Below are 25,694 nucleotides of genomic sequence, written 5' to 3' on the forward strand. Positions count from 1 at the left end.
GCTCTTGCTAAACAAAAGGATTGCATGGTCTCAAATATTTATATGTACAACTACAGTTTGTCAAAACTCCTTAGTTATTATTCTCTGTAGTAATGCTAACTTAAAGTCTTACCTGACCATGCAAGTCTTTCCTTTAGAACTTTCACATTAACTTCTAATAATTTCTTCTGCTTGAACTGCCACCATGATATACAGCATGTAAACATATCATTCACTGCATAAAATGAACTTTTGGTTAAAGGAACTCAGTAAACAGAATACCATATCAAATACGTCACATCATTGGATCTATGCTGAAGGTGCAAAACGTGGATCCAGAGCACTATACTTTACTACTTTATGTCTATGAAGTGGCATTTTTCTTGGGTGCACGGCAGCTCCTCTTCTAGCTGCACCTGTATTTTGTGAGTCTCTGTGAAGTTGACTGTACTGAAGTAGGTGGAGAGGCGCAGTAGGGGCAGTGTCAGCGGTGATCAAACCGCACAGTGCAATTTTTCAGTCAAGGATTTCTGGGATTTTTGCTTGTTGGAGTCTGGGTCAACAGTTTTGTTTTTTCTATTACAAACTGTCAAAGCCCTTTAACAGTAATATGATATCCAGCAAAGGAGAAAAAAATTAGGAGAAGTGGTTAGTAAAATTAATTCTCGCCACTTCTAAAAACACTGATGTGCCTCTTTTTGCCTGATGTTGCCATGTTTTCAAGCTAACCCTAAGTCAGTTGATTCATGCTGACTCTTAAATATCGATCTATCCAGACAATACTCTTTTTTCGACTTGATCTCGACTTAACCAATGCGCCATTTCTGATACATCTCTGCAGATCTTTTCTGGCACACTGCCTTTCTTGCCACAGACTCACTTTCTGAACCCATTACTCAGAGAACGTCACAATGAAAAGTTGTTGCATTATGCATCAATAAGGTCCTATTTATGTCCTACTAGTCTGACAACAGCTTGACTGATGTTAATGTAATCTGCACTGTTCTTTGGCCCAAAACTGCCAGCAGCAGCTCCCCTGTCATTGACAAAGCAGCTCCATCAGTCACAGAGCACTCTCCTCATTTCTCCTATAAGAAGAGTGTCAACTGACTAATGCACAGGAGGAACCCAGGGACGGAGGATGCTTCTATGGATATGGATCAAATATGCTCAAACTTTAAAATCTTTATGAAACTGAAAACTATTAAAACCAACAACACTATAACTTAATTTTTAAGTGGAAATCTAAAATGCTGTCAATACAATATATAAACATGGTCTCTTTAGAAAGTGTTAGTATTGCTCTGCATCAGTGTTTTCAAGATTTTAACATTAAATTTGGGATTAGACAAGCAGCTAACCAGGATTAGCTCGCTGGCTAGCAGACTTTTCATGCTAAGATGCTTAACACAGTAGCTTGGTTCGACAAAAGGGGCCGGCGAACAAGGCTTTCAGCCTGCTACAGCCGATTTCGGAGGGCAGACAGAAGGAGTAAGACAGATGAACAGCGAAGAGCGCTGATGAGTGAGACAGATGAACCGAGAATACCAGCACACATCAGTAGAAGACAAAGAGAGGAAAGGACAAAGATAATGAGAAATAGAGGGAGACATAAGGCCAGGACTCTGGTGTGCCATTCATTTTCATGGAATTCCCCATAAATCTCCTCATTTAGGTAAATACAGAAACAGAGCAATAAAATGACACATTTGATTTTGTTAGTGTTAATAAAGTGAAGGTTTAACAAGAAAAAAAATCTCATTAAAAAAAACAATCTTCCTTTTCAAAATATTCAATTATTGATTAATTGCCACTTAAGAAGGCCAAAAATACATTACATTATATACATTAAAATACAATATATGTCTTAACAGTAGTTTTAGTAAAGTATGGATTGCATCATTTTAAAATGCAGTAAATTGCCTGGTGTGTACCACCTGTATGCTTTAACTCTCCTTCCGTGCTGCACATCTCTGATAAATTGCTGCATTAATTTTAAGGCCAAAACCAACTTTTACAAACAGGTACGAGAGCGCAGACTATCATTAGCATCACAGTGGATTCCTTTTTCACACATCGGGTTTAAACAAGTAGGAAAACCTTAAATTTATGGAATTCACATAGTAGTATAGACTACCTTTTTGGTAGTGCTTCAATAACCATGAGGTTGATGAGTGATAGCTGATAAGTTACACACCCACACACATTTATCAAGTTAACGCTGGTAGAACACACTTTGTATGGTTGAAAGGTTAAAAAACAGCTTGAAAAAACATTCCCCTCTAAGGTACGAGGCCAGGACTGAAAATGATTTAAAAAGCAGCCAATATTCAAAGAACAACTTTGAAACAACTTCAAAAAGCCTGCAGAGCACTAAAAAAGGAAAAACTAGATGAAAGTATGGCCTTTCGAATCCAAAATATAAAGAAATTATGGGTCGCTTCAAAGTTCAAGGAAATCTTACAAATAAATCAAAATATTAAGTTGCATTAAGGACATGTTCATAATTCAAACAGAGGTGAAGAAGTAACAACCCAGAAAACAAGAGGCTAAATAATTATAAAACAATAATAATATATTAAATAAATAATAAGAATAAATTTTAAAAATAGCTGAAAGCAGCAATTTTCATCTGCACTTTAATCTAAAATTGATCTGCTGTAAAGTTGGGCGAAATTTAGGAGAATATTTCTACATTTGAAGCGTAAATGTAAACCGTTCAACAGATTTGGAGTAAAGAAAGTAGATAAAGAATGTGTGTCTCTGTAATTTTAGGTTGAACTTCCTTTTTGATTGATGCTGATTCTCATCAAAACTAACCTGATTCTGTAATTACCTAAGCAAACAAACAATCACATGTTATGGACACATGGAGGAGAGGTGTAACATGGCCAAAGAAAGCCTGGTGAAGCCTGATCATTTTCTTCTGTGAAACTGGGTATAAGCGTTTTGGTGGCAGATGGGCTCAGAGTGGCCTTCTGGTTATGTTTCTGAATTGCATTTGCATCATTTGAGTGTTGTTGAGTTTTTTTTTTTAGTTTATTCAGAATAAATTTGGTTTAGCTGACGCTCAGCGCTGCTTTGCATAGAGGGGTCTACACTGCTCAGTAGTTTGTATGTCTTAAATCAGGGGTGTCAAACTCAAATACACAGTGGGCCAAAATTCAAAACTGGAACAAGGTCGCGGGCTAACATTAATATTTATTGAAAAAAAAAATCTTCCTCCAGATTTAAGAATGAATCTCTCCTTATGGACTCAAACTTTGCTGAAAATCTGAATATGGAACAAACAACGCTTAATACTAAACAATATATATATTAGCTGTATAATACCAGTAGGCCAGCTCTAATAATAATTTGTAATTAGGCTGCGGGCCAAATTTGGCCCGCGGGCCAGAGTTTGACACCTATGTCTTAATAATAAAAAGGATGACTCATGGAAGAGATCTTAGCAAATTCATTGTAAAATAAAGAAAAGGAAATTGTAAATGACCTATAAGAAGTTCACTGTAAGACACTAAGAAGTACAACAGAAGTTGTAGCCGGGCCAGTGAAGCACACGGCTGCCTTGTCATGGGTTGAGGGAGGCATTCTGTCAGAAATGGAAAACTGACTCCACTACACATTTTGCTTCATCAATAACATTTGATAAGATATAGAGAAACATATAGAGACAAATAAACAAAACAAAAAGAAAGAAAATATTTATCAAAGTTACCAAAGAGACAGCCACCTAGCAAGACATCTTTTCATCTCCAGACTGACAAGTGTCCTATTGTTGTCATCCGTCAGTGTGACTTTGTTGTTGTTGAAAGCATCTCTGGGTTGTTGTTATCAAAGGCATAAATCACAGAGCTGGAGAGAGCCAGGTGGCTTTCATATGAACTGCTGCACACATGCTCACGTCTCACCTCTCCTCTGATCAGAGGAGACCTACAGTACACACAGAGAGTTCCCCTCGCTTACAATGCAGAGGCTAGGGTCTGGAAATGAGCCAGAGAGACAGAGAGAAAGAGCATTTACATGCACACAAGTAATTCAATTATAACCAGACTAATGCAATACACATATTATTGCAACTCTCATGTAAACACCTTAACCAGGTTATCTTACTCACATTAAAGTCCTAATCAGAGTAAGCATAACTTGATTAACAGAGCTGGGTTGCATGTCAGTCATTCAAATTAATCTCGCCGTGTTTATGTCTGGTGTCTTTCAATGCTTGGAATCGGTGCATGCGCCACAAAGGACAAAGGAGAACACAGAGCTCCACGACGAAGGTTTCAAACAGAATCGTTACAGGATGAAAGAATTAAACAGGTAAATAATCACTTAGATGATGCTCCATCGAACCCTAAGCCAGATAAGTGGTTAGGAAACTTGATGGGATATTGGATGGATGGAGAAATGGTTACACAGACAGTGACAGAGTTTCTTGCCTTATTGTCTTATAATGCCTTATTCCTCCCATCTGTTATTTCCCTACAGCTATTTCCCTTAGGTCTACAGGCTAGTATCTTAGTATCTAGTAACATTTTCTTGGATCAGCTGATTTGTAACAGATAGTCTAGTGTGAAAGCTTAATAAAATGACATTTTTTCAAATGTCAGTCTGCAAATATTACTGGTACTTTGTTCGCTCTGGCAGAGTACAGTCCCAGCATTTGTTGCCAATTGTTGTCTGTTTATATTTTTCTCTTGATAAGCGGTATATCACAAGTTATGTTGCCTTGGTTGGTTTCAGTCTACCCACCCAGAGTCATTTTGGAAAGTGAAACAGAACTGAGAGGTCCCAGAATAATTCACATTTGCTCATTTGCCTGGCAAAACTAGGCTATAAAAAGCCTACAGCATCAATAAAAGACATATTCTAAAAAAACAAGTTTTCGAAATCAAATATCTCAGCTGAATTTAACGATTCAAAATTCATGTTTACAAACTAAATGCAGGGAAGCGAATCTTGCACCGGTGCCACATAGTATAGCTGCATCCAGCTTTGTTTAGTCTAAACTATTATGGAGCCAGCTCAATAAAACAATATTAAAGTAAGAGGTGACATGTTAAAAATAGCAGTGTGCATCTATAGGCTCAAATCCTTATCGTCAAAAGCAACTGGAGTTACACTCTGGCATAGGATTGACTATAAGTGGATTTTAATCGTGTGATGCATTCATGCACTGTTTAAGTGTTTCAGTCACTATACAAATGCCAGTAATGACAGATCATCAAACAGCTGATATCATAATATAATATAAGCAGTTAGACTTTACTGTGTACTTTTCCTGATGTTCACAAAATGACACATTTTCCAAAGTAGGTGCATGCATTCACAGTGTCTAAAAGATTTAAAGGTATAAAATTGGGAGAACAGTCAGTCAGCCACATAAAAAATAAATGGTTTAAATATTTGAACACATTTTGACAATTTTGTAATTCTGCAATGTGGTGCAGAGATTAGAAATGTTGGATTTGAAGTTTCCTCAGGTCTTGGTGATTCCAAGTTGGCTGCAGATCTTAAATAGATACAGCATTGCGTGGTCAGTATGACCCAGTTTTGAACCTTTTTTTTTAAAGGTCAGATTTTGGAAACAGACTGCTCTCTGTAAAGTAAAAACCACAGGGTACAAAATAAGCACCGCCTGTCAAGTGGTACAATGAGGTAATTTATTTTTGAGAGTGCACAGTTATGACAATAAAAGAGAGTGATGACAGGATAGTCCGGTGCCTCCTCCAAAGGGGAAAAATGAGTTGCAACACAGCACTGAATGATATGCTTTAGAGAGGATTTAAAAATGGATATACACAATACCACAGGCATTCAGCATATACATACATATAGCCTGCACTTCTTCACTGCAGACAGCAGCAATACATAGGCTCTACAACACCAAGACTGCCCACATCTCTACAGTACAAGAACAGTCAATTGCTCTGTCATATAGTCACACCTGACTTCATTTATATATCTGCGTATGTGCAGGTCAATATATCTGCGTTTGTGTTTCCCTCTTACTTTCTTTTTTAAACCAAAGGTAATGATTTCTGTAAGTAATGAAACAATTTGGCACACTGATCCTTTGCCAATGATGGCATCTGATGGGGGAAAGAAAGAGTCAATGAGAGAAGAGGAGTGAATCCAGACCTCAGCAAAGCCTGGCTTTACGCTGGTAATTGCACACGTATCTTTTGTCTTTTGACCAAATGATGAGGCCCGAGAGGAGATGCATATGTGTTAAAATTTAATCTGGGTAATCTTTCAGAGGCAAAGCAATAAAAAAACAAAATAAATAAAAATCTCAGATTCTGTTAGTCATAACTAAATCACATCTTCTCTGCCACCTGAAACAAAAACAATCTAAAATAATTTAGAACCCAACATCTTTTAATTCATAACGCACTGAAAAGACAAATCTGCAATCTCAGGAGAGCAGTGGTAAACATATAATGTATCTTTCTGTTGGGAAATTACTGCTCTTCATGAGAAGGTCAGAGGTGAGGAACGGGTGTGCTACAGACTAGCCTACTTGTGCTAGCAGTGTCTAAGTGATTTGCTCAAGGACACTTCAGTAGGGTGGATTCCTGCTGCCAGCTTTACATATTTAGAAATCATTCATAAATTAAAAGCAGAAGAAACCGATGCAGCTGTACAACGGTGTGTGAGTGATTGTGACATTGCAATGTGATGTTATGCCGTGAGCTCAGGAAGAGCTCAGAGTCTTCTACTTCTAGTCTTTTAGCTCTCAGTGACAAGAGTGCTGTTTCTTTGTAGCTGAAGTGCATGGCAGCATAGCATCAAAGAGGACAAACTAGGCTCTTTATTGAAGTGTAGCCGCACTTTCGACCTCTTCTTTGTACTACTTCCCGTGCTCTTCAGTATAAAGGAAACTGCTCCTATGCTGCACAACTGATATAAACACATTGGGCTTCCACACAAGCCTCAATATAACTCCCAGTCACTCACACACCTGCAGCAGTTAAAGATGAAGCACTGGAGAATGAAACAATAAGGGACAGAAACAATGCATTTCAAAAAACAGAAGAGAAATCTGCCAGGATAGATAAGGCAGAGACATTTAAATCCATTTGGTCGAGGAAATTGTGAAACTGGTTTTCAGAATGAGACAGGGTTTTCGGTTCACAACCTTAATACCAAGGCAGTTTAGGATAGTGACTTAAATAGAGAGAGACAGACAGGAAGGACACAGATGTCTGACCTTGCAGTAGTGCTTATGTAATGGTCTGCTTCAGTGCATTTAACTGCAGTGCTCCTTTCCAACCTAGGATCAGTAAAGGCAACATGTCTCTGCAGTCCAATCTCCTCTGACATCAGTTCTGACACTTAGAGTGTATGAAAAGGTCTTGTGAGCTCCAAGTGAATCAGTTGTTATGGCCCTGCCTGTGTGGTCCCCGTGGAGCCAATCATACTAATTAAACTAGACTACTTAAGCCTCCTCTCATTAGTGTCCAAGTAAACAGCCTTAATTTTTTATGCATTTTAATGCCCATCTCCCAGTTCTGGGGGTGGTACTGAACCGGACAGATGAATGATGAAGGGGGGTAATTTCAGGTTTTCTCAAATGAAAGAGAGTGCACTGCGTGTCATTTTATCATTCAAGTTAAATATGTGTTGGTGGATTTGAACTATGCTTCACCATATCTCGTACAGTCAAACTCGCCTTCTCAGTGATAATTCATTTAAAGGATAAAAGGATAATATGTGATATAATATGTAAACATGATCTTAAACCCGAGCTTTTGCAGACTTATTATATTTTTGGCCAGCTCCATGGTTACACAATCTAGCACTGCTCCAGATACCAGGGGCAAGTAGGGTAAAATGTGGCATGACCCAAAAATAGGGCTGCAACACTTGACTTCACTTGATCACTGCAGAAGCAAACAATGTTTGCAGGGCTGTATGCACTGTTATAAGCATACTATACTTCATGTATACTGCATAAAGTATAGCCATCCATTAGGAAACGAGCAGTACTGAGCCACTGGAGAGCTATTAGCCCAGTCAGCAAGAGGGAACGATGGAAAGATGGAGGAAAAGGTGGAGACAGCTGGGTAGAGTCCTAGCAAGTACCAATGCGCTGGAGCTCTCAAACAGTGGGTGGCATCAAAACAACAGGAAGTAGAAAGAGAGCATGGTCTCAGAGACACACATATTGTACTCCTCAGTTTGCATCCAGGTCTGTGGTCTTTTTCTGTTCTGTTGCTGGTCTCCAGCAGCGTCCGAAGGTGGCATCCATGTACGAGGCAGGACAGCTCGAGTTTCATTTCAAGACCAGCAGCATAACAGCCGAGACATAATGAGCTTTAGCGTTGCCACTCTGCCTGTTACAGCACCTCATCTTCCCCACCGCAGGAACCTAGTCTATGGGTCTCTGTGGCAGACTGTTTGCCTGCTTCAGTGTGTGAGGATGCGTCTGCTATCCTAGGGTGAGTTAAGGCCTGGGCAAATGAGGTGAGGCTTCTTTTCCACTTTCAGGAAATAGCTAGCCTTTCAGCTTTGCCTCTGTGAGAGTGCGGTTGCTGGTTCCGCAGAGACAGATGCCCACATACTCATGGAAACACGTGTGTGTGCATGTGACCTATGATCTGTCTGCATGTGAGCATCTGATGTAATCTGTCAGCATCCCTTTATCTACACAGGAAAGTAAAACCACACTGCAAAACAACAATAAACCAAAAAAACAAACCAAAAAACCCCACTGGTCCTCCTCTGTGCTCAGGGCATGCAGGAGGACCACTTGGTAATGTGCTGCTACACCTGATGGATGCATTCGATGGTGTCTACCTCTGACAGCAAAGCACATGTACATGAAACAGAAAGTGGGTAATGGAAAACAAAGCTGATGTGGGAGCAGTCCAGCTTTATGACTCCACACATAGAAGTAGGCAGGGCGTGACATACAGTGCTGTTCACTGACGTCACAGCAGCGCACTAACTGCTGTCATTGGGAATGGAGTCGTGGCCTGTGGAGCTCAGAGAGTCTGTATGTGTGATGGTGTGTGTGTGTGTACGTGTGTGTGAATGTGCAGTCAGCACTGTTGTGGAGACAGTGAGTCAGAGAAGCAGACAGAAAACCAGAGAGAGGCCCCTGGTTGTCCCTCCACCTCCTTTGCCCCGATATGCAGCCTCGAAGAGCTTTCAATTGTGTCTGTTGTATGCTTCTGTGTGTGCGTCTGAGAGTTTGAGTGCACAGGAGCAGAATATGTCGTGCATGATCGTTCAAGTGTATGAGATCACAACACTCGTCGCCGGGCCCTATTTTAAGTCCTGCGACTCATGGAGTGCTCCGGCTTACGCAGACCTATTGGGCTAATGATCAGCCTTGGCAATTAAAGCCAATCTGTGAGTCAGTGTGGCATCAGGAGGGCCATCTGCTTCCAGCCCTGTAGCACTCACTCTGGCCTGTGGGACCACTTGCTGGGGTCACAGCTCACCCGGCTTGTAGAGAAATGGTCACAAGATCTGAGGAGCAATCTGCTGTGCAATTCTAGTTCAATAGAATCCTGGTCTACTGATACACTGCTGTGTGTACCGCTGTCTCACGAGTGCAGTAAAAACACAAGCAGTGGGGATCGATCTTGTGGAGGACAATGTTGCATGTACCCATGACACATGTAAGCTCCACATCAGCCTCAGGCTAGTGATTCCTCCCACCTGCTTCAGTATCGTAGCCAAGATGTGTGCAAAAATGGGAATTTAAGATGTATGAAAACTTAAGAGGGCTCTCTGTTCATAATGAGTCTGCAATGTATCCAAATCTTTATTAGCATTCACACACATACGCAAACATTAGCTGCAGCCAGAAAAACAAGAGTTTAACGGCAAAGAAAGTTTGAAAGAAAAAAGTTGTCAATATTGTAAATGGTTGGGATACAAGACAAGGCAATGGTGTCTTCGCTTTACCCACATTGGGCTATTAAACCTTTTGTGTGTTTAGTCTTGGGTGCATTAGTCTGAGATTGTCGTATTCTTTACATTAACAGCTTGTCTTTCACATATAATACACTCTGAATATCACTTACCTGAATGAAAAACGCTGCAGGAAAAAAAAAGGTTTGACTGATCAATCACACCACAGACCTGACCTTCTCTTATCAGACATCGTCTTGCGTAGCATTTCAAAATATATTCTATATTACTTAAAATTTAGATTTAGAGATGAAACCACAGATACAAGGGGCAAGCACATCTTCCCATTTCTCTCTAAGACCTCATTGATCTGAAGTATACAAAGGATGCAACTACATCACCAAATAGCCCCTTACCTCTTCTGTGCCAGCATATCAGGTGTGCTTCAAAGGTTCACAGCTCTATATATCTTTTCTATCACCCTGCAGCAGACAGTTGCTAAACCCGGGGAAGCTAGCTGGTGATTCAGGCCAATGGCCTGGTGTGCATTTTTTTTCATAAGCTTGCTTGGCCCTGCTCTAGATTATGGGAGCATTCATCCTTCAGAAGCACCCACTATCATACCAGTTGCAAAGGTCAGCAGTTCTCTTTCCCTATGTGCCACCTGCTGCAGCTGCTGTACCTTTGTATTGTTTTCCTACAGGAAAAGGAAGGTCATAAGTGCAGCCCCCCCCCCCCCGTTTACGGTTGTATAGAAACACACTAATGTCTCTTTGGGTCCATGAGTTCCTAAAAAATCCGTATCCGATTAAATTGGTTTTGTTTGTCCAATCTATTTCACTACATATGTAGTACAATCCAAGATGAATATATATCTATATATTATATATATATGAGGCCATCTTGAAAGATTTACATATTCAACGTAACAAGAGAAGCTGTGGAACCCAGAAGCACCTGCTGGGCCAAGTACTGTTTCCTTCCGCACAGAAAGAGAAATTTGCTCCATGCTGTTCTACGGCGTTTGAAATGACATTTTCTGTCAGGTATACGATGGAGTTTGCTGTTCTGTCTCAGGCATGGCTGGTTGGTGGAGATGGAGAGGGATGGAGGCTACCGCAGTGCTATCACACATCAGGGATGAGGTCTGACAAAGATGAAGCGTGTGACAATGAAGGGATATGGAAACAAGACATTGTGAAACAGATGGAAAACCGATCCACCAACTGCAGCAAACCAATACCAAAAGCCCACGCAAACCCCAGAGTTGTGAAAAATAGACACAAAATGCAGTACCTTCTTAGAAACAGCCTTTTACGTGTATGAAATACAAACAGATGGCCCTTTAATAGGCTGATTAAAACCACAGTCCCAGAGAACTATTGACAATGACTGATATCCCAGAGCTAAAGACAATAACCACTGTAGCAATGAAGTGAAGTGGGCAACAGTGATTAGGAGTATGGTGGAGCTTGAGGTTGAAAAGAGCTCAAGATATGTTTCTGATGTTCCTGACAAAAAGAAAAGGCTTGTTAAAAATACATAAATAAACAAATCGATAGCAAGGCCAAACACAGATTCCCACTGGTGTGGCTTCTCATCGCTTCAATCCTATGCCATAAGTATACGGCAATAAAGTTTGCATAATCACTCTCACTGCCAGAAGGGGGAGACAAAAGTTCACTACAGTAGGTTTAAGGTAACTGGTAAATAACCCCAAATTACCCACCCCTCTGTCCTCAGTGTACCCTTGCCGCACTTACCCCTGCCCTCTCCCCTCCTTAATTATCCCTTTCCTCTGTTCTTTTAGTACTTAAGAGGCTGACTCACTGGACCTGAATTGCTGTTTGTCTGTCATGACATCTGAAATAGTTGGATGACTGAGTGTTATGCCTTTCACTCACTCAGTCTGATGGGACCCCACTAACATCTTCATCCCTGGTTTTTCGGTGTAGCATAATGACCTCCTAGTAGCGGCCCTAATGGAGCCATAATGGTCATTTATGCCATGGGAGGCTCTGAGGGCACGGCTGTGGAGGCAGCGAGTCGCACAGGAAGATGGTAGAGTGAAGAGAAGCTCCGGGTTAAGTCTCTCCACCTCCGCCTTTTCCCTTCATACACAGCTCCCAAATCTCCGTCTTTGTATGAATATCACATATCTGTGTGTCTGTGTGTGCGTTCAACTCCGCATTCACGTCCATGTAATAAAAGGAACCGATACAAGACTGGTTAACAATAGAAAGTACAATATGAATGTATGAGGGGTGTATCCCTGCTTTTGATGCTCGCTTCTACGGCTTATTCACACGCATAATACACACACACACAATACATTCTCCTTTTTAATTACATTTTTCCTCATGAATGCAGTGTACTACATTCTTAAAACTCTTTATAATTTCTTTTCTATATATGCTTGCACTGCTGGCAGAAACTGTCCTGTACATAAATTACAGAGCATAAGCTTGTGCTTATTGCTAAAAAACATTCTCTTTCTGGCATTTGCATTTTTATTATCCACAGTAAACACAAGGGTCTTTCATCGTTACATCCCGTGTTAGTCTAGAACAATCGACAAGTAAAGAACAGTTCGATGTACTGTAAGGCTGTGATCAAACTGGATAGTCCTTTCAAATTTCTCAATCACGTGAGCTCATCCGAACTAGACACCTGGTTAAAATGCGGCACATCTTGGGATCGTTCCCCAGGGCGCTGCAGGCTGAATAATACAATAGCACATTTATCAGCGAGCTAATGCTAATTAGACTGTTGCATAAAAAGGAGAATAATGTACAGTAGCGTCCCTCATGCCTTGTCAGCTCCCGCTTTGTCTGTTTAGCCATACGGCTGCATTTTGGCTCTTAAATAGGAGAAAATGGCAGTCTATTTTAGAAAACATGAAATATAAACTATCCTACTGCAGGGCCGATTTCCCCAAGTAATCACAATGTGCTTTGTATCATCTAATCAGATAAATAAAAAAAAAAAAAAACAACCAAAAAGAAAAAAACCAATGGCACAGACACTTGGAGATATCTGAAGAAAGACAAAAACAGCTTCTTTATTGCTCTCCTCGCTCTCAAAACAAGACATACACATTACTTATTTCTATCACAAAACATGATCTCAAAATCAACCAAAGCTTAGTTTGTTTAATCTTTTAAAGCTTTCTGGGGAAAAAATCAGTGCTGTCCAATTGCACAATCTAGGGAACTGTGCACTCTTTAATATCTTTTGTAGCCCATTTTAAACTCAAAGATCCTTTCCATTTGAGTTTTTTTTGCAGTCTGATGAATGTTAGGTCTGAAGTCTGAACATTTCTGTCCAGCTCAGTGTTTGATTTTCTTCTGCTTTGATTCCTACCCCGGCTGCAGTCCAGGGCGAGCAGAGCAACACTGTACAAGAGTGTTTACAGTGAATGTCACTTTCAAGTTTTCTGTGGTAATGAAAACAGCTGGACTTCTGAGTAATTCACTCACAGTGCAGAGTGAATTACCTTTAAAAGGAATATAACATATAAAGAAAAACATGACATTGAGGCGGTGTGTGGTGAGACTGAATAATACTATTCCGCTGTTCAAACTGGTTTAATGTCAAATTGTAGTAACAATCAGGCATATGCACAATACTCCTACAGCTGCGGCTTCACATGATGCTATGTGTGGGTTCTAAAGCTGAAAATGAACTGAAGCTGCATGACTGACATGTTGACTACTTTGAATCATGCTCATATTGATACCTGCATTCATAGATGCTTACCACCCTGACAGTGAGCTAAAGCTTTCTGAAAGTGTTACCGAAAAAGCTGCCAATGCTGTAACATCCGTATAACAGTGTATTTATTATTGAGTCCATATGATTAGTAACAGTGCAGCAGCTGCTAAAGAGACGGTTCATCTAAAATGCAAATAAACACACTGGTTGTATCTAGTTTCTGAGATCCAGTAAGCTGGAGGGGGATGAGACCAAGTATAATTTCCTAATTACAGCACACACAGTGGATGTGAGGGTAATCCAGTGATTTTGTGTTTATTTACTAGTGGAGTTTAGTATGCTATTAAATTTTCCTTAGGAAGTTACCTTTAGTTCTGCAAATATTAGAACAGGATTGATTAAAGCTTCAGCTAGAAGTAAGGGTGCAATTTTCCATTTCTGGTGACGTGTCCTGAGTATTTGTGGAGGATTCAAAGCAAAGCGAAAAATAATTTTTTTTTGTGTTGTTGTTTTAAAATGTACGCTTTCGCTTCGCTTGAGTTCAATACGGTATTTTCATCAAATGGCCATGTGTGTGAGATGAAAATACCGCAAAGTTTCCCAGTAGGAGCAAGTTGGCCCTTAAAATGGCAGGGAAAAAAATGCACAGCAAAAAGAAAATATGAAGATGTACACAGGACGTTTTTAACAGAGTGGGATAGTTTATATTTTTTTGTTGAACGCAATGGCAAGCCATTCTGCCTTATATGTCAGACGTCATTAGCGCATTTCAAAGCTTCAAATCTTCAGGGCCACTTTCAGCTCACTCCATGCTAACATCGACCAGGAATTTCCAAAAGGGACTGAACTTCGCAAGCACGAGTTGGCCACTTTGAAAAGTCAGGCAGAAAAGCAGATACAGTTTTTCCAAAAATTTATGAAGTGGTCAGAGACCATAACGCTCGCATCCTATCAGCTGGATGAAGCGGGGAGCATGAAGGGGAGTTCGTTAAAAAATGTCTCAGTGACGTTGTTGAAATTTTGTCTCCTGAAAACGACAAATTAAAACACATGGTATCAGACGTCCAACTGTCCCGCCACACTGCTGAACACAGAATATCGGACATTAACACAGCTATTGAATCACAGTTGCACTCTGACCTTCAAGCATGTGAGTATTTTAGTGTCGCATTGGATGAGAGTTGTGATATACAAGACAAGCCTCAAATGGCAATATTTGCACAGTCTGTGTCAAACGATTGTGTGATCAAAGAACTCCTGGATATTGTGCCATTAAAAGACAGAACCCGTGGCATAGATGTGAAAGAAACCATGATGGCTGCATTAGAAAAAGCAAATCTGCCCATAACGAAGTTAACTGCAATAGCCACGGATGGAGCACCAGCCATGATGGGATCTGTGAACGGGCTTGTGGGGCTGTGCAAAGCTGACCGAACTATTCCTGACTTTTGGAATTTCCACTGCATCATCCACATGGAGCAACTCGTGTCTAAACCATTGAATTTAGATAACGTCATGAAGCCTGTGATGGAAATTGTCAGCTATATCCGCACACATGCGCTTAACCACAATCAATTCAAGAATCTCATCGCTGAGCTGGACCAAGGGCTTCCAGGTGACCTGCCGCTGCACTGCACTGTGAGGTGGCTGTCAAAAGGCCAGGTACTCTCTCGCTTCTTTGAGCTTTTGGATGCCGTAAAACTGTTTATGGAAGAGAAGGACAAGGACTATCCCGAGCTCTCGGACCTCAAGTGGATTATGGATCTGGCCTTTTTGGTCGACATGCTGTGTCACTTGGACAGACTGAACCTGACCCTGCAGGGTAAGTTAAAAATGCTGCCTGACCTGGTGCAAAGTGTGTTTGCGTTTGTCAACAAACTGAAGCTGTTCAAGACACATATTCAAAAGGGAGATTTAATGCATTTTCCCACTCTGCTAAAAGCCAGCGGGCAAGTCGCCAGCGCTGCCCTGAGTAAGCAAAGAGCCAGATATGCAACACTGATTGAAAACTTGCACGAAAGCTTTGTGACCGGGTTCCATGATCTACAATTGAAAAGGCCACAGATTATGTTCCTCGTTGACCCATTTAATGCAGAGACCGGCTGTTTGAAAGTCCCGCTAGTCACAGATGAAGCTGCGGCTGAGTTGGAGATGATCGATCTTTGTGAGGAGGACCAATTGAAACCTGCTTTAAGGGAAGGGACCATTGAGTTCTGGAAAAGTGTGCCAATGGAAAAATACCCCAATGTCAATGGGCTGTGCTTAAGATACTGTCAATTGTTCAAGGCGAGGAATGCCAGAAGTCCCACTAAACAACATGCATTGTAAAAGTAAATGCTATTGTAGATTATTATATTTTTGTTTGTGGACTTGGTTGAACTGAAAGTTTGTGTGTGTGAGACAGTGCACGCAATTGTTGAAAATGACTGGCCTGTGGTTTTAGTACTGTAGGAGTACATTTCTTTCATTATCATGTTGGTGTGTGACATTTACAATAAATCTGGCTGAGCAGAATGTGTGTATTTTGTGTGTGTGAGTGAGTGAGTGAGTGAGTGAGTGAGTGAGTGAGTGAGTGAGAGAGAGAGAGAGAGAGAGAGAGAGGGGAAAGGATGGGTGATGTTCATGTGTGCCCATGCGTATGAGCACCACCCCTGTCCTAGTGCTTTGGACATCTGGTAGTAACCTAGTGCTGGTTACTACCAGATGTCCATGGCAATCTGTAGTTTTTCATGTTTGCCTGCAAACATTCACTAACCACTAGCCGAGGTGTAGCCAAACTAGAGAAAATGCAATACAAACTGAAATGTATTAAGCCTGCTTTAATACATTTAAAGCAGGCTTATTAATACAAGTTGTGTCTCAAAGTTGCAGCCAACATGTTTTAAGAGGTTCAAGTTTTACTGTGAAAGCAAACAGTCTGCATTTCTGATATCTGTCGCACTTTCTGCAGTTTCACTACAGCTCAACAGTGGTTCATTTAAATCTACGACCGTTTTCTCTGGTTGAAGGATAGACAGAAGAATTGGAGTAATCTAGGACTCCTGTGGCTTTAGCCATTACTTTCCCAGTGAGCTCCAGTAACCACTTGTAACCAGTCATTTTTTCCCATTGACCGGAGCTTGACAGGTGGTCACATGTCTGCTAATTGTGATGTAGTTATCAGCTTTTTTCAGTAACCCTTGTTTTCTGCTCTAATTTCTTAGTTTCTGTGTGTAGTCACCTACAACTGCACAAAATTGTGGCGCCTTTGCCTTACAATATAGAGTGCCTTGAGGCGACTGTTGTTGTGATCTGGCGCTATATAAATAAAACTGAATTGAACTGAAAATAGCTCAGCTGACCATCGCCTACCATAATCAGAGATATTATCAGAGATTGCAAAATTCCACACTACACTACAAGACAAGAGAGTAATACTGCAGAAAATTGTTAATGTTATTATCTGATCCTTTATTAACTTGAGTCAATATATTACTACTATAATTCCAGCAATGTAAAAAATGGATTGGCAGAAAAATTAAAAACATTTATGAATTTTTTAAAATCAAACTGCAAGCGTGTAAATTCGAGAGAAAATTCAATGCACACTTTGCACTGCTGTAACTTGCACAGCGTGGACCCAGTCAGGTAAAAAGGCAGCCACCTTTGTGAAGCTGAAAACAGACCTTAAACTCAGGATAAATATCTAACACAGCCATCTCACTCAGACTCGTCATCTTAAAGTAGGCAAGTTTACATCCAAACAGGAAGTGGTAACATCATATTCTTATGCTGATATGACAGTCTGACATCAATTTGACATAATAAAAGCCCACAATATGAAAGTTAAAAAAAAATTTTCACAGTGGAATCAGACAATGATCAATATCCCAAGTCTTCATTGTCATCATCAGACTGACCCATCTAACAGACAAGCTGGAGAATATAATGCTTCAACATAATAAGCAATTGAGTAGTTGCATTCACTACCATACAGAAATTCTTTTATAAACTGAAAAACCACAACACAGTTTTTTTTTTAGTTGGAATGTGGCCACTTTGTTGCTCCTTACCCTTTTTAATTCTGAGGCAAACATCGCTATCTTCTTGATTGTCACTATGCTCCCCGTATACAGCATTGTCTCCAAAATTAAGTTCATTGTGAAGTTCAATCATAATGTTGAAATTATGCTGCTGCAAGGTAAACAGTGTGTGATTACAGGATTGCAGCAAAAAAAAAAAAAGGTTATAGTTGTAAAACCAACAAAAAAACATCAGAGAAAGCATATTTACCAAACGCTGCTCACTTTTTTTTATTGGTATAAATGTTTTTGTAAAAGCTAAAAAAAAAAAGGGGACAAACATGCTTAGAACAAAGATTTATTTTTGGGGACTTCCACAGAGCTGAATGTGTATCTGACACGTGTGACAGAATTTGTGATTTCACACTATAAAAGGAATGTAAATCAGTTTAACAGCATTATGACACTTGGAGCTAATTTTTTTAACCCTCAGATGTTTGATGAACCATAGGTACCCTTTAGCTCTTTTTTATAACCGAAAAATTTTCTGTTTCCATTTGATGTTTCTCATCAAGCTGAATTGTTTGCAGGCTAAATGTATTTTATGCCTCATAAAACATTTGCAAATGCCTTTTTGCATTTTTGATGCTGCAAGATCTGCAATTTTTTCCCTTTTTGCCCTTTTTACAGTCACATTAGTCTGTCAGGAACTCTATTAATCCATCTTGTAGTCTGCAGATGTTCCATGAATTTATCACGCCACTCTCTGTAGTTGTGGCATACATGAGAGCTTTCCTGGGATACACATTCATTATCATATTAAATATAACATTCCAAAAAGTTGATTCTGTTCATCTGGACGTAGCATTTTGAGTTTTGTCACTCATCGAAGGGATTTCTTCAGTCAATTGTCCAACCTTTGGAGTTGAAAACACTACGTCCAGACGAACAGAATCAACTTTTTGGGATTTCCCTACCTGGATGGTTGACATTAAATATAACAATTTATCTCAACTAGACATCATTACTTTTTTCTGTGCCAGAGAAGCATCTGTAGCTCAGCAACTAATGGGACTTAGAATGGAACTAACTTAGAATGGAACTCAGCAACTAATGGGACTTTAATGGGACTTAGAAACAATAAATACCACAGTTTGAGGTTGGAATTTGCCCTTTTGGGGCAGTGCTCTGATACATGCTCATGTTTGACATATACAGTACAATTTGATTTATATCAGCAATCTGTAACAGTAATATGCATATCCTTGTAAGTGCATTAAAGAGTAATGATGCCCATGCTATGATGGAACTATTCTGTAAGCACGTCACGGCTGACAAATATAGACACAGGCATAGTGCATGTGATCAATATCGAATGCACTTTGTGATCAATGTTGGAATTAATTGGGAGTGTCAGTTACTGTTTAACAGCCACGGTGCAGGTGTCTGCTTTGAGTTGAACAGACTGCACTGAGTGCTGTCTGTTCCCCATCTCAGGCTGTGTATATTTCAGCTCTATTTTAGGTTATGTTTTGTACACTTGAACCTTGTTTCAGCTGCAGACTTGTCAGCTTTGATTTGTCTTTTTTTCCATTTCAGTCTTATTGAGTTGTTGTACTTAATTCAGTGCTTCTTCACTAATCAATGTTTCATCACTGTTTTTTCTTGACAATTGAACAATTTCCTTACTGCTTCTCTTAACTCTTAACAGTGGACCCCTGAGGTTTACTGAGGGTAAAAAAAAGAAAAAAAGCCTTGAAATGCTGCTCACAATTTATGCCTCTTGGATCTAGACTGCGAGGCCCCAGCACCATTTATTTATAGGAGTGTTTCAGCAAGGCAGTGTACAGTGAGAAAAAAAGCCTTTGATCTTAAATTGAGGATGCTTTCCACATCTTAGTAAGGAAGGACACTAGTCAATATTTGGCCTGAGGTTATTTAATTTGGATAAGACGCTTGATTCATACATTAAAATTTCCAATTACCTGTCAAGAGTTGAACGAGCCCAGAGGAGGTTGTTTTAATCATACAGCTTTATCAAACTCTTTAAATTGAGTTTAACATGGACAGGATCTTACATTCTGCCTCGGGGAAGGTGATATTCCCTAATTTGTTGTAAATAGTAAACATTTTAAAAATCTATGTTTAACTAGAGTTATTTACAAGGAAAAAATAGTCATCATTCCTTTACCGTTCAGTCCCATTTCTCTCATTTTGTTGACCTAGCACACACACGCTAGGATGGTTTTAAGGGTAGTATTTAAGATTCATGTAAGATACACAAAAGCAATTGTTTTAAATGTTGGAGTCATTCAGTTATATGAATTAAATAATATTTTTTGTCTAATCAGTCACTCTTAACGAAGACCTCATTTGTATACTTTTTATATTCACTCACACTAATAAGTAGGTGCTATTCCTTTTTCTTCTGTGGAACAGTGTTGTGGTCAAGTATAAAACTAGCATATATCTGATCTGCAGGTGGTCACAGCTGGACCTCCTGTCTAACCATTTCTGAATCTATTTCACAAAGATATTACAGAGATCTGAGCCGCTGTCAGATATTTCTCATTCCGTCTTATCAGTGGAAGGAATGATGTCTGGCATGGCAAACAAAGTATGTGTAAAGTCCCTAAATAAAGCATGAAATTGACAGGATGCCTGTCTAAGTGAAGCACCACAGAGCCACTGGCCCTTCTTGCAGCAGTCAGGTACAGCTGCTCACCTCCAAACTGCACGCCTGCCATTTGGAGTCCCATTAAAGTGCCCGGCACTCTGAGTCAACACTTTTAATGCAGAAAATGACTTCATTCATTTTCCATTATAAGGACCACATTTTAAAAATCTGCCAACAAAAAGAGATGCTTCTTTTTCCGCTTCTCCACAGATGAATTTGCATACATTGGGCCACTGAAGACGAAGAACTTCTCCCATTTTAGACATTTGGTCATGGTGGTGTTCAAGTATGGGATAAAAAGGAGTAAGCAATTTACTTCACTATATGTCAGCTTTCAAAACTTCGTTGAGGAATCCAGACACGAAGCACACTTATAACCCTGGAGATTATTTGGTGACTGACGTGTACACTGACCATCTTTTGTGTATGCGTGTGCAAGTGTGTCTGATTGTGCTGCTTGAGAGAGCAAAACAGAAATCGGCTGCAACGCCAATATTTTACGAAAGCATTAACTTACCAGGGAACTGGTAGCTGTAGCTGGGCGCGAATCCAGTGTATCCGCGACCATACGTTGCCACAATATTAGGGTAACCTTTGAGAGACAGAAAACAGATTAACAAGGGATGATAAATATAAATATTGTATCAATTACATACCATGTGACACCAATAGAGGTTAAAAACAGCACAGACAGTGACATAATTTTGACAGTGACTCAACTTTGCCATTGTACATGAACACAATGAATTGGAAATTAAGAAATCAGGAAATAAAGCAGAGGTTTAACAAAATGAATTACTCATTAAGGATTTTTTAAGCAATTTCTTAATTTATAATACTTTTATTCAACCCCTATTTAAATCTACCAAAAACACAGAGTATCATCATTTCAAAGGATCTTGAAAGTATAATTAAAATATAATAAAAATGTCTGAAGACTTAAGGCACTTGAAGGGCTCAACTAATGATTGCAGGATCAATTAAATAAGGGCGTGATATATGAGGCAAGTTGCCATTAAGGGATTTATAAACAAAACTAATGCTTCTAAGATTTTAGTGTTAGCAATGCCCACCCAACCTTTTTCATACAATATGCATATATGATGAATATAGTAACTGTCACTGGTGATGTCTTAGGCTGGAGTGATAAAGTGAATCTATGGAAAACATAACAATAAGCAAAGATGGACAAGAACACAGCAGCAGTTATCTATTTCAAACTGGGCATAGGAATAGTAACTGTTTTTTGATACAAAGACATTTGCCAAAGCTTGCTAAATGTGCGAATGTGGAGTATCTGGATCTGAAACCCAACAGACCTCACCAAATTTGAAATGCTTTGCTAGGCTTTGGGGTGGCTGTAGCTCAGGTGGCAGAGCAGGTCAGCCACTAATCAGAAGGTTGGTGGTTCGATCCCAGGCTGCATCCTGGCTGCATGCCAAATATCCTTGGGCAAGATACTAACCCCGTGTTTGCCTACTGGTGGTGGTCAGAGGGCCCGGTGGCGCCTGTGTTCGGCAGCCTCACCTCTGTCAGTGCGCCCCAGGGCAGCTGTGGCTACAATGTAGCTTGCCATCGCCAGTGTGTGAATGTGTGTGTGAATGACTGAATGTAGTGTAAAGTGCTTTGGGGTCCTATGGACTAGAAAAGCGCTATACAAATGCAGGCCATTTACCATTTAGGCCTCTACTGCAACTGAGTTAGATTGCTTCCTTTTCTTAAAAGTTTCTGCTAGAGTTTTTTCTTTCTCAAAGAGAAATGTACAGTGGGGCAAAAAAGTATTTAGTCAGCCACCGATTGTGCAAGTTCCCCCACTTAAAATGATGACAGAGGTCAGTAATTTGCACCAGAGGTACACTTCAACTGTGAGAGACAAAATGTGAAAAAAAATCCATGAATCCACATGGTAGGATTTGTAAAGAATTTATTCGTAAATTAGGGTGGAAAATAAGTATTTGGTCACCTCAAACAAGGAAAATCTCTGGCTCTCACAGACCTGTAACGTCTTCTGTAAGAAGCTTTTCTGTCCCCCACTCGTTACCTGTATGAATGGCACCTGTTTGAACTCATCATCTGTATAAAAGACACCTGTCCACAGCCTCAAACAGTCAGACTCCAAACGCCGCCATGGCCAAGACCAAAGAGCTTTCGAAGGACACCAGGAAAAGTATTGTAGACCTGCACCAGACTGGGAAGAGTGAATCTACAATAGGCAAGCAGCTTGGTGTGAAAAAATCAACTGTGGGAGCAATCATCAGAAAATGGAAGACATACAAGACCACTGATAATCTCCCTCGATCTGGGGCTCCACGCAAGATCTCATCCCGTGGGGTCAAAATGATCATGAGAACGGTGAGCAAAGATCCCAGAACCACACGGGGGGACCTGGTGAATGACCTGCAGAGAGCTGGGACCAAAGTAACAAAGGTCACCATCAGTAACACACTACAACGGCAGGGAATCAAATCCCGCAGTGCCAGACGTGTTCCGCTGCTGAAGCCAGTGCATGTCCAGGCCCGTCTGAAGTTTGCCAGAGAGCACATGGATGATACAGCAGAGGATTGGGAGAATGTCATGTGGTCAGACGAAACCAAAGTAGAACTTTTTGGTATAAACTCAACTCGTCGTGTTTGGAGGAAGAAGAATACTGAGTTGCATCCCAAGAACACCATACCTACTGTGAAGCATGGGGGTGGAAACATCATGCTATGGGGCTGTTTTTCTGCCAAGGGGACAGGACGACTGATCCGTGTTAAGGACAGAATGAATGGGGCCATGTATCGTGAGATTTTGAGCCAAAACCTCCTTCCATCAGTGAGAACTTTGAAGATGAAACGAGGCTGGGTCTTCCAACATGACAATGATCCAAAACACACCGCCCGGGCAACAAAGGAGTGGCTCCGTAAGAAGCATTTGAAAGTCCTGGAGTGGCCTAGCCAGTCTCCAGACCTCAACCCCATAGAAAATCTGTGGCGGGGGTTGAAAGTCCGTGTTGCTCGGCGACAGCCCCAGAACATCACTGCTCTCGAGAAGATCTGCATGGAGGAATGGGCCAAAATATCAGCTACTGTGTGTGCAAACCTGGTAAAGACCTATAGTAAACGTTTGACCTCTGTTATTGCCAACAAAGGTTATGTTACAAAGTATTGAGTTGTATTTTTGTTATTGACCAAATACTTATTTTCCACCCTGATTTACGAATAAATTCTTTACAAATCCTACCATGTGGATTCATGGATTTTTTTTTCACATTCTGTCTCTCACAGTTGAAGTGTACCTCTGGTGCAAATTACTGACCTCTGTCATCATTTTAGGTGGGGGAACTTGCACAATCGGTGGCTGACTAAATACTTTTTTGCCCCACTGTATGCTTAATTTTGGGTTGAAGTCAGGTGACTGACTCAGTCAATAATAACTAATGATTAAATGCAGTGGTGTATAAACACAGAATGAAAAGAGGTGATTGAAGAAGCATCATGGGAAGCCCCCAGCAGTAGTGTGTGATCTGGATTAATGGATACCTGGGTATCATCTGCATAGCAATGAAAAATGCATGCTATGCCTTCTAATCATACTGGCTAAGGGAAGCATGCATAATGTAAACAGAAGTGGTTTCAGCACGAAACCTTGTGGAACTCCATAATAGGGCTACCACAGTTAGTCGACTAGTCACGATTACGTCAACTATGAAAATCGTCGGCGACTAATTTAATAGTCGACGCATCGTTTGAAGCTTTGTAAGATCCCAAAAGACGCAGGAATAAGTAGTAGGATTTAAGAGTGTAATAATGGACTGAAACAGAAGATGGCAGCACTGTATGTACAAGGATGCCAGCTGCAGTTAAACGCCGAAGAAGAAGCAGTGTCCGGTATCGTAGCTGTGTCCAAATTCAGGAACCGCATCCTCCTGTGCCCGCATTTGTAGGCCAATTACATTACAGCGACACGACGAAGACTGTCCAAATTCGAAGACTCCGACAAATGTGGCCTTCATTTCCCCAGATTTGAAGGATGGGTCCGGGTGTATAATTCGTGGCCCAACCTATCCCAGAATTCATAGCGCGGCCCAGCGCACCCCTGCTCAGTTTCCAACAATGGCGGCAGCTAGTTAGTTTTAATTTTACTCTTATTATACTTTCTGGGTCACAAAATAAACGTTTAACATATTTTCAGGCGAGAATGTAGCTGTGTAAACTTAAAATATCTGCTCAGTTTATCAAGACACCACATATTTTCAAAAGCACTCCGATGTTTTTGGAGACGTCTGTTACCCACCAGCTCGATAGCTAGTCGGGGTTCAAGGCTCACTAGAGCCGGTGAGAACACCGGACTCCCGGCAAATCGTTTTCAAACCCACTGCCGTCTTTCGCTACTCAGGATAAACATGAAATATGAGTCACTTAGATAACTTAAAAATGTTATTGTTTGGCTTTTTTCAGTATTTTATTTGTTCCTGAGTAAATCAGTTTGGCTGAGATTAAAGTTATAGTTTTTACACAGCTGAATAACGTCAAGCAGACAACTGATTATCAGAAGTGTGAGATGCTCAAGAATATACTCCGGTGTCCTGTTATATTTTAGATAGTAAGTAGCAGACGGCTGAGTTTATTAAACTTCACCGAAACAATCTGCAAATTTAATTAAAATTGAATAAATTATCATCTTGTCTTTATTTTTAGTTAGCACATACCTTAAACACTTAAAGCTGTAAGCTAATGATAGTTATATAAGAGCAGAATAATGCTGGTGCAATAAGCTGTACGTTTTACATCCAATGGATGCATGATCTGATTAGTCGACTAATCGCAAAAATAATTGGTGACTAGTCAACTATCAAAATAATCGTTTGTGGCAGCCCTACTCCATAATTAACCTTAGCATGAGAAGAGGACTCCTCATTTACATGAATAAACTGGAGTCTATTAGATAGATATGATTCAAAGCACTGCAGCACAATGCCTTTGATACCTACAGCATGCTCTTATTTCTTTAATAAAATATTGTGGTCAACAGTGTTGATTGCTGTTTCTTTACTGTGATTAATTCTGTATACTGACTAAACTCTTCAAAAAAAAAAACAACCATTGCTTGAGATAAAAGGAAGGTTGAAGATTGGTTTATAATTAGCTAATCTAGCTGGGTCAAGTGACAGATTTTTAAATTTAATGGTTTAGTTACTGCCAACATAAAGGCCTGTGGTAGGCAGCCCATTAACAGAGATATATTATTCACATTTAAGATTGAAACACTAATTAATGGTAGGAATAGTAGGAATGAGGGTTTAATAGACATGTTGATGGTTTGGAAGCAATTATTGAAGTTAACTCAGAGAGATCAATTGTAGAGTTTAAGTAGTACCGAACCATAATAATGGTCTGTGTTTTGAGGATGACTATCTTTTTCTCTGATGATGACAATTTTATTTGTACAGAAATTTGTGAAATCATTAGTTAAAA

At 40.2% G+C, this 25,694-nt stretch overlaps 1 protein-coding gene across 13 annotated transcripts in view; it reads right to left on the reverse strand.

Annotated features, from left to right (window-relative positions):
- Positions 1–25,694, reverse strand: part of msi2b (musashi RNA-binding protein 2b) — a 269,399-nt gene that overhangs the window by 21,668 nt on the left and 222,037 nt on the right. For 12 of the 13 annotated variants that reach the window (XM_026182716.1, XM_026182715.1, XM_026182712.1 and 9 more), the window contains exon 10: positions 20,756–20,830. In XM_026182716.1, the coding sequence (XP_026038501.1) occupies positions 20,756–20,830 (75 nt within the window). Of the gene's footprint in view, positions 1–16,116; positions 17,734–20,755; positions 20,831–25,694 lie in introns of those variants that run through there. The other variant, XM_026182726.1, reaches the window with a different exon arrangement.

Source organism: Astatotilapia calliptera, chromosome 10 (assembly GCF_900246225.1).
Source record: "Astatotilapia calliptera chromosome 10, fAstCal1.2, whole genome shotgun sequence".
In the NCBI taxonomy this organism is placed as follows: domain Eukaryota; kingdom Metazoa; phylum Chordata; class Actinopteri; order Cichliformes; family Cichlidae; genus Astatotilapia; species Astatotilapia calliptera.